Source organism: Medicago sativa, chromosome 8 (assembly GCF_051527215.1).
Source record: "Medicago sativa cultivar Bolivia chromosome 8, Bolivia_mono, whole genome shotgun sequence".
Taxonomy (NCBI): domain Eukaryota; kingdom Viridiplantae; phylum Streptophyta; class Magnoliopsida; order Fabales; family Fabaceae; genus Medicago; species Medicago sativa.
Window position 1 is genome coordinate 55,462,238 of NC_140756.1, and position 9,961 is coordinate 55,472,198.

Genomic DNA, 9,961 nt, shown 5'->3' on the forward strand with positions numbered 1-9,961 from the left:
ATGTTTGTGATCCATATTATGAACCACATACATCATTAAATGAATGAACCTAAAAAATGAATTTTGCTTATATTTTGAAACGGAGGGAATATATCTTATCAAAAGGGGCAAAAAAAAATTCTTAAAAGGGTCTTATAATTATAATCAAGGACAGAGGTAGTAACGTTTATTTCACGCCCCACATTTCGTCATTTTGCGTAAAGATGAGAGATTCTCATACAGAGTATTGGTGGGGGTTGTGGTTCAAATCAACCTAGTCTAGATTCATAGATGTTGGAATGATTTTTTCCTAAGTTGCAATTTAAAAGTCAGTCCACGAGTATGCGTACATAATTACATGGAAAATGCTAATGGGTCCAAGAATAATTCATTACAATCTGACGATGACTATTTTTTTTTTTTTTTTGAGGGAAATCTGACGATGACTATTAAGGCCAGGCACATATCTAAGGTGGGGCAATGGGGTCAACCGATCCCACTTATATAGAATTATTTTTAACTAAAAATTATATATTTATTCAATTCAATTTAACCTTACTTATATAGAATTATTGTCTTCACATAATCCATTTATTACACTATAAAAAATTACAAAATTAAGAATGATCCTAATGTGTGTTTTAAGAGCACTAGTTAATAAATCAAAAGAAGTAGTTTTTTTTTATAAAAAGTTGTTGTAATTATTATATCGATAAAAATAACGCTTATTTTTAAGAGAATGTTTTCTTTTATGAAATCTTTAACCTAGATCATATCGTTAGCAGGACCATAAAACTACTATTATAATAATCTAAACTATTATGACATTTGTTGAAAAAGGTTGTGCCTCATGCTACACTGGTGGTGAAAAAATAATTAATTATGGTTATATTTATTTATACTTTGCTAGAAATGGACAAATATTTAAAAAAAAATCAACATTTTATGGCAATTATAAATATAACACTTATAATTTTCGCACGCTTATGAGTTTATAAAGTTTTATATAAATTTTTATGATTTAATTTCGATTGCACTTAAATTTTTTGGATCCGTCACTGATTAAGGCTATGTTTACTAAAAATAACATATAACTGATAAGTTGACTGATGACATATAGCTGATTGCTTATAGCTGATAGCTGATGTCGAATGACTGATAATTGATAAGCTAATTGAAGTGTTTGAGAAAATTAACGGTTCAACTATCTGATAAGAATAAAAATGCATTATTAATTCATACTAAAATTTAGATCAATTAACATTTAAGTATTTTTTTAAATAATTAATATTTTAGTATTTAAATTTTTCTTAAAAAAATTATTAATTTAATATATGGTTTATATTATATTTTTATTCACTGCAATTTAATTTAATTTTATATTTATTTGATTTGAGTGTTTATACTTTATAAACAATTTTTATTCACTAAAAACTAGTTATATTTTTTTTGTATGCTTTGTTCGGGTTTGAACCAATTGGTCTAACTCTTTATCCTTTAGCTCAAGACATTTGAGTTGCATAATCTCCATTTTATAAAACAAGGGAAATGTTAAAGAGTGCCCTTATGACATTGGATAAGAAGATAAAAATAGAAATATTGTATTGGAAATAGAAAAAAATGATTAATTTTATTTTTTTCCAATGATTAAAGGTAGCCGTGACAATTACTCAAAGGTATTTTCCTAAAGAAAAAGAGTAAAGCTATATAGAGAAAAATAACTTCGGGAAATTTCACAAGCGCGTGCTTTATGAGGAAAAAGGTAATAATTGCATATCACATTTGTTTGACTAAATCCCTGAATCAGTGGAAATCACCCAAAGTAGTTGTAAAAATAACCAATTGCGATTGGTCTGAATAATTAGCTAGAAGTTTCTGCTAATTTCAGTCGCTCTCTGAAAGGCTTTTGGCTACGTCCTCGCATTGGTCCACCTCACCAATCGAACCAAACTTTGTTCTTTCTCAAACAACGAACAAAAATGTTAATGGTTCTTAAAAAAAAAAATGTTAATATTATCTCACTTCTTCTCTGAACTTTATTCCTTTTTAATACTCCCTCCGTCTCATATTACTTGACCTAGTTGACTCTGTCACGTATGCCAATACACAATTTTAAACTTAAATTTCTTTAATAATTTAGTAGAAAAAATTACGAAAATTTGATATTTTGAAAATAGTAACCGAGACGAATCTAACAACATCTTATATGTTATATTTTGTTTTTATATATTAGTAAAAAAATAGAGTCAAAACATGTTACATGAATAGTGCAAATATTCTAAATAGGTCAAGTAATATGGGATGGAGGGAGTAAGAAACTATAAATAAAAATGCAGGAATTCAATCTAATCTGAACGGAAGTAATTGGCTAAGCGTGCTAAATTCCTGCACTAGAAATTGGGGGTAGGTATGTGTAGAATTTACTTGTCTTAAGAACAAGAGTCAGTCAACGAAATGTCAGTCAACGAAAAAAGAACAAGAGTATGCGTACATAATTACATGGAAAATGCTAATGGGTCCAACAATAATTCATTACAATCTGACGATGATTATTAAGGCCAGGCACAGATCTAAGGTGGGGCAATTAATGGGGTCAGCCGATCCCACTTGTCTTTGCTCGTGAGTAAATAGGCAATTACCCCTCTGAAATTGTAAGTTTTGTCAATTACCTCCCTGAAATAAAAACTTCAATTACCTCTTAAAATTGCACAACGTTAATCAATTTACACCTCCGTCAAATTCTTCTGTTAGTCAACATCATGTTTTGCAAATACCCCCCTGAAGTTTTGCACTTATATGCAAAATACCCCATGATTTTTTTTTTTCTTTCTATATGTCATTACTTTAGCTTCTTATCTCTGTTTCAATAATTGTTTGTTGTATGAAATGTTTCAAGAAGCTGCCATGGAGCAGCTCGTGAAGCAGTAAGACGCTTAAAAAAAAATAGTAAATATAGCTTCTTAATATACACAACAGAGGTAGGTGTTTCAATGAGAAATGCATTTGGTGCAATAACTGCATGATATAACATTAACTGTGATATGCTATAAGGAAAATAAGACATAAATATAGGGATAATAGGATATTATATTATATATGGGTCATGTTAACTTGTGTCTTGAGGGCACAAGTTAAGAAGCTTAAAATGGAAATTAAAAATAAATTTCATATTGAAAGTACATAATTTTTGCAGCTTTTAAGACATTGAATGCACAAGTTTTAAGAAAAATCTTCTACATTTAGTTTCTTAACTTATGCTCCAAAGACACAAGTTAACATTTCCCATTATATATATATGCTAGTAATGGTTCCCTAAAAAAAAAGTAACTCTGAGTAATGACCTTTGTACCATATATGTAAAAAAAAGAATTTAGTAACAGCCTTTGTAACATATATATGAGTAATTGCCTTTGTTCCTTATTATTTAGTGATTCTATATATCAAGTCTTTTTATATTATTTAGCCTCTCGGATGTTCACAGGTTATCATTTGATTATTTTTCTTTCATTTTCTTGGATATTCAACGTATATATATTTGCATCTATACAAATATGTAATTTTATTAATTTAAGAAATGACAAGAACTATGCTACTTGGTTTCCTCTACCTGAGTCAAAACTAATGCAGATGATATTCATTTTGGTACTCAGCTGATTTTCATTTTGGTTCTTAGCAGATGATTTTTCTTGCATTCTTAAGACCTTTTTGCGAATTTTAAGTGTGAATTTTGAATTGTAATATTGTAGAGTTTAAAGTATTAAAGTTAACTATTAATTGTTTACCTTTAATATCTTTTGAGTCAAATATAAGGGAAAAAAATATTAATTTTCAAGTTCGGGGGGCATTTTGCACATAAGTGCAAAATTTCATGGGGGTATTTGCAAAACGTGATGTTGACTAATAGAATAATTTGACGGAGGGGGTAAATTGATTAACGTTGTGCAATTTCAAAGGGGTAATTGAAGTTTTGTTAATTTCAGGGGGTAATTGACGAAACTTACAATTTCAGGGGGTAATTGGCTATTTACTCATTTTATTTTTAACTAAAAATTATATATTTATTCAGTTTAATCTCACTTATATAGTATTATTGTCTTCACATAATCCATTTATTACGCTATAAAAATAATTACAAAACTAAGAATGATTATAATGTGTGTTCTAAAAACACTAGTTTTTTTTTTTTTTTTTTGGTAAAGTAGCCAAGTGGCTAGAAAATTCACCTTTAAGATGAATAAGTGGGGTGTCCGGGGTTCGAACCCCGGCCCCTGCACAAATTGTGCATTATCCCTTACCAAATGAGCTAAGCTCATGGGACAAGAAATAAATCAAAATAAGTAGTTTTTTTTTTATAAAATGTTGTTGTAATTATTATATCGATAAAAATAATGCTTATTTTTAAGAGAAAGTTTTCTTTTATGAAACTTCATTCCTTTTTAATAAGAAACTAAATAAAAATGCAGGAATTCAATCTAATTTGAACAGAAGTAATTGGCTGAGCGGGCTAAATTCCTGCACTAGAAATTGGGGTAGGTATGTGTAGAATTTACTTGTCTCTGTGGTGTTGCATATCATTTGAGTACTCTGGATTGAAAGAAATTATAGACGGTTCCAGGATAATTTCGAGGCCTAAAGCCCTTGCTTGGGTTGCTTGGCCCTTAGGCCGGCCCTGCTGATAACAAGCCTTTGAACACTTTGCAGGATTTGGAGGTCATTTGGTACCCTCCCACAGTGGGTTTGATCAAAGTTAACGTGGATAGCAAGCCTTTGAGCCCTTTGCAAGAACACTCTTTCCGTCGAAAAAAGAGAAAGAAGCTGCAGAAACTCTTTCAGTTATTCAAGGAGAACATCGTTGAAAACACGAAATAAAACTCAAATTCATATTAGGCGTCTCCAATTTTTTATATTAAGTTTCTACCGGTTAAAATTAATATCTTTTTGTAAAATATTTTTAGACCCTCCCTTTTTGTTTTACTAAATAAATATATATACTGAACTTAGAAACTAACCCAAATATTTTAAACTCCTTTGATCCTCAATTCTCTCTTTGTTTAATTTCTACATACTTTAATAGGCAATGAAGCTGCATAGATCCAACATCGATCTATATAAAAAGGGAAGTTCTCAAGTATATTAGATAACAAGAGAGGAAAAATTTCTATATCCAAACAACTCCTTAGCTTCAAAGGCGAGGATACTCGTAAGACATTCACAAGCCATCTCAATAGTGCACTAAGAAGGTTAGATATCAAGATTTACATATATGACAATCTTGAAAGAGGAGATGAAATATCACAAGCGCTTCTCAAGGCGATCGATGAAGCAAAACTTTCTGTGATTGTTTTTTCGAAAAACTATGCAACTTCAAAATGGTGTTTGGATGAAGTTGTGAAAATACTCGAGTGTAGAAAAAACAAAGGGCAAATTATATTGCCAGTTTTCTATGAAGTCGATCCTTTCCATGTTCGACACCAATTAGGAAGTTATGCTGAGGCATTTGTTAAACATGAGGAGCGTTTTGCAAGTGCAATGAATATTGTGCAAAAATGGAGGGATGCTTTGGGAGAAGCAGCCAACCATTCTGGGTGGGATTGCTCCATCAACAGGTAATTTTTTATTATGTGCATGTTATTTGATTAACTATTGGAAAAATAAGATTTAAAAAAAATGAAGTATGTCTATAATTTTCCATGTTTGTACAAACAGAACAGAAGCTGAACTTGTTGAGGAAATTGGATGGATGTGCTGCAAAAGCTGAATCACCAAATTACTAAATTAGAGCAACTTGCACAACTTCAACTTCAATATTATAAAAGCATAGATACTTATGAAAATCAAGTAAGTCATGAGGCAACGGTTGAACGCATAACTGAACTGAAGATGAAGAGAAGCGTCCGCATGCTTCGTTTGACACGTGAGATGCTTTCATACATGAAGGATTCAGAAGCTTATGAAAAACTATTATGCTTTCATACATGAAGGATTCAGAAGCTTATGAAAAACTATTTTAGTTGCATTATAAATGTGCTTCTTTTACATGTTTATCAATGTATGTTTTACAAAACTTTTTCTGTTTTATTGAAAGAATGTGTTACAAAACTTTGATCAGCAAAAAATGTTTAGAGCATGTTTTGTAAACTCAAGGATATCAAAATAAAGATGGGAGTGATATTTTCTTAAATTGCATTAAACCACAAGTAAACTCTCCAATTTTTCTTGAGGCATGGAACAAGTCAATATCTATTAAAACTGAGATAATTCAGAACTGTCTGAGAACAGATTCAGTGTCAATGAAATAATCTCAACAGAGTTTAGAAAGAAATTCATGTTCTCAACATGAAGACAATGTTTACAACAATTCTGAGACATGTTGGTACTTGTAGAAAGAAAATATAGTGCATAATGACAATTGAGGTGCTAAGTATAGTTCTCCATTTTGGTACTTGTCAAATCAACACAGACACGAACACCTGACGCGATACTACATGTTGACATTGGTAATAATTTGAGAAAATGAATTAATTGAATGTGATCACCTGTCAATATTGTTTCAGTGTTGCACAACGAACAACCATTAATCAGAAGTGTCGGTCCTTCAAAATAAATAAAGAAGCATCTGACATTGCATTCTTTACAAGACATTAATATGTAAGGAAGACATAGTATTTTAATGTGTAAGGATCTTCTACAACAACTCCTGCGCACAGTCCAAGCTACTCATATGAGGAATTGTTTAGCACAAGATTTAATGTGTATGATATATAATATATTTTTGTACTTTTGACACAAGATTATGTAGCAACCTAGTAAGTAGACACCACTTGATATGACATAAAAGACAGAAATATTCAATCAAAAACTGATTAGAAAGTTCATTAATAGAAGATCTTTTCTTCCTATTCTTACACAATGAGTCAAGACCCTCACTACTGATCTCCTCCAAAGTCTGCACCATTAATAAACTTCAAATTAAATTTAAAAAAATAAAAAAAATGAGAGGGGGTACAACATAAATGGATACAGTACACACACTTTGCATACTTCTGTGATGATCCTTATATTTAGAAAATAATGTACTTCAATCTCATACAACAATGAAGACAGTTGAAAGGACAAACCAGAAGTAGCAAGACATCAATCCAAAAACAATATTGAAAACATCAGACACAAACATTACAAAAGGAAAAAAATTACATCAGTTTACAAATGAAAATAACTAGACTGTGTTTGCGCCAACAACCAAAGTCTTGATTTTGATTAGCGTCGCAATAACATCTGCCATATTGATTCTTGCTTCAGGTGAATCTTCACAACAACTCAGAGCTAAACTAAAAATAGATGACATGTGAGTCGATATATCATCAATTTGGTCCCCAATTTGTTGGACTAAATTTGAATCCAAGACCTCCATAATTGAATTAGGCAATGATCCACTGATCCATGTCTTCAAGCTTAGTTCTGCAACAAACATATAATCTGTTGGCTTTCTTCTTGTGAAGATTTCCATTAACATGATCCCATAGCTGTACACATCTCCTTTCACAGAAACAATTCCTTTAGATCCATACTCTGCATGTTAATACTAGTTATTAATAGTTATCAAATATTCTAAAAAATAAGGCTTAGATCTGTATTATGTACACGTTAATTACTAATATAACATGTTGATTACTAATGTGTGTTGTAGATATTTCTTGTTGACTAAATCAAACAGTTTGGTTGGGACTAAAAACATAAAGAAGAAAATGTTAAGAATTAAAAGAGAAGAAATGACCTGGTGCAAGATATCCAATAGTAGCTAAAGTTTGTGTATGAGTTTTAGATTGTCCTTCATCTATGAGCTTGGCAATACCAAAATCATTAACATGTGCAACCATATTTTCATTCAACAAGACATTCGAAGGCTTTAGATCACAATGAACCACATGTATTGAAGAACCATGATGAAGATATTCCAATGCAGTTGCAATATCTATCATTATATTTAACCTTTGCAAGAAATTTAAACAATAGTTATATGAATATAACCATTTGTCTACACTTCCATTTGACATGAACTCCATCACCAATGATTTGAAATCAAGATTTGAGCAACTACTGATAATCTTTACCAGATTTCGATGTCGTAGATTTCTCATTGCATTGCATTCTGCATCAAAGCTCTTTGATTTTTCCTCTGATTGCAAATCAATTACTTTAACTGCAATCATTTCACCATCAAGAAGCTTCCCCTGATAAACAGAGCCAAATGCCCCACTTCCAAGAAAATTACTCTCATTGAATCCATTAGTTGCTTGCACAAGTTCATAATAGGATATTCTTCTTGGAGCTCCCAAAGTTGACAAACCCCTTTCAACATTATTTTCATTCTTTCTCCTTTTATTATGCTTTAAAACTATGATGCAAGCAACAACCAAAATGGCTGACACAACTATGGGAAGTATGCATTTCAATATAAGCTTTTTTTCCATTGACCATTTCTTAACTTGCTTACCACATGGAGGTACTAGGAGGCGAGGATCGCCGCAAAGTGCATCATTATGCATAAATGATTGAGCTGTGAAATTTTTGAACCGTCCACCATCAGGAATCTCTCCTTGTAATCTATTATATGAGAAGTTGATGTTTTGAAGATACACAAGTGATTCTAAGGATTTTGGAATAACACCAGTTAACATATTTTGGGACAAGTCCAAGGAGATCAAGCTTATCATTTGACCAAGTGATTTGGGAATTGATCCATTCAGTTTATTATCTGCTAAGGAGAGATTCTGCAATGTTTGTAAGGAACTGATGGTTGTTGGAATGTTGCTTGAAATCTGATTTCTTGATAGGTCTAATAGTATAATTGCTCTCAAATTCCCAATCTCAGGTGGAAGATTACCAATGAAGGCATTAGAGGACAAATCTACCTCTAAGATATCTATGACACTCCAAAGAGAGGAAGGTATCTTAGAGTTCAGACTGTTAGATTCTATGTATAACCTTATAATAGAAGTCATATTTCCCAAACATGTTGGTAAAACTCCGGAGAGCTTATTATTGTTTAGATACAACTCACCCAAACTCTTCATTTCACAAAACTCTTCAATAAATGATCCTTGTAGTCCATTGTAGCTAAGACTCAAATGCTGAAGTTTCTGTAGCCCTTTGACTGAACGAGGTAGTGGTCCATTTATATTATTGTCATACAGATTAAAAAATAGCAAATTTCTCATGTTTCCAACTTCTAGGGGAATATAACCACCAATTCCACATGATTCTGCCCTGATGTATTCTGAAGTTATGTTTCCAATTGACTTAGGAAGATTGGGTATATGATTCCCTGATAAGTCTAGATATTTCAAATATCTACAGTTTGTCAAGGAAGTAAAGAATTGATGAGAATCTTCTATTGTCAAATTGTTGTTATATATGAATAGCGAGTCAAGGAATCTTAAATCTCCAAAAGGAATACTAGGTAGAGTTCCACTGAATGCATTCGTATACAATTGAAAATAAATAAGATTTGAAGAATTGAATATGTTCTTTGGAATATTTCCAACAAAATTGTTATCATTCAAGTATAGATATTGCAGGTTAGGAAGGCTATATCTCGTATTTGATGGAATTGTGCCTGTGAGGCTATTCTGATAAACCTTCAAATCTGTGAGTGATGACAAGTTGAAGATTTTGGAAGGAATAGATCCACTTAAGCTATTGTTAAACAGGGATAGCACCTCAAGTTTATCAAGATAGCCAATCTCCTGGGGTATCGAACCTGGAAATGGATATAAGAAACAATGTTAATAATAAGATGGTATTCATGGTTATTGCTCGAATAATGATCCTTCATCTTGTATATGGCTAATGTTTTGGGAACACAAAAAGGTACAATAAACTATCCGACCACTTTTTTTTTTCCTTGCAGAGCTAACATATACTTCATGTCAAGTGATAAATAGGATTGAACAATATTTGACATTTTTAGAAAAATAAAATA

The 9,961-nt window shown here is 31.5% G+C and overlaps 1 protein-coding gene and 1 pseudogene across 2 annotated transcripts; one reads left to right on the forward strand and one right to left on the reverse strand.

Moving 5' to 3' along the window:
• The first annotated feature begins 421 nt into the window (after positions 1-421).
• LOC146899666 (toll/interleukin-1 receptor-like protein) lies at positions 422-6,176 on the forward strand (annotated as a pseudogene). The gene is made up of 3 exons (XR_015023206.1): positions 422-464; positions 5,096-5,585; positions 5,686-6,176. The product of XR_015023206.1 is annotated as a toll/interleukin-1 receptor-like protein (transcript).
• An 858-nt stretch (positions 6,177-7,034) lies between these two features.
• LOC146899667 (receptor-like serine/threonine-protein kinase At1g78530) lies at positions 7,035-9,733 on the reverse strand. The gene is made up of 2 exons (XM_085737557.1): positions 7,754-9,733; positions 7,035-7,548 (listed from the first exon to the last, which is right to left on the reverse strand). The coding sequence occupies exons 1-2, from the start codon at positions 9,195-9,197 to the stop codon at positions 7,196-7,198; spliced, it is 1,797 nt and encodes a 598-aa protein (XP_085593683.1). The 5' UTR covers positions 9,198-9,733; the 3' UTR covers positions 7,035-7,195.
• Positions 9,734-9,961: the final 228 nt, after the last annotated feature.

Bases quoted from the DNA above. Each gene is read 5' to 3' on its own strand.
- LOC146899667 (XM_085737557.1), bottom strand. From the start codon at position 9,197: ATGAGAAATTTGCTATTTTTTAATCTGTATGACAATAATATAAATGGA. The intron at 7,549-7,753 runs GTCATTTCTTCT...ATTAACATGCAG, and splicing joins TATTGGATATCTTGCACCAG to AGTATGGATCTAAAGGAATT.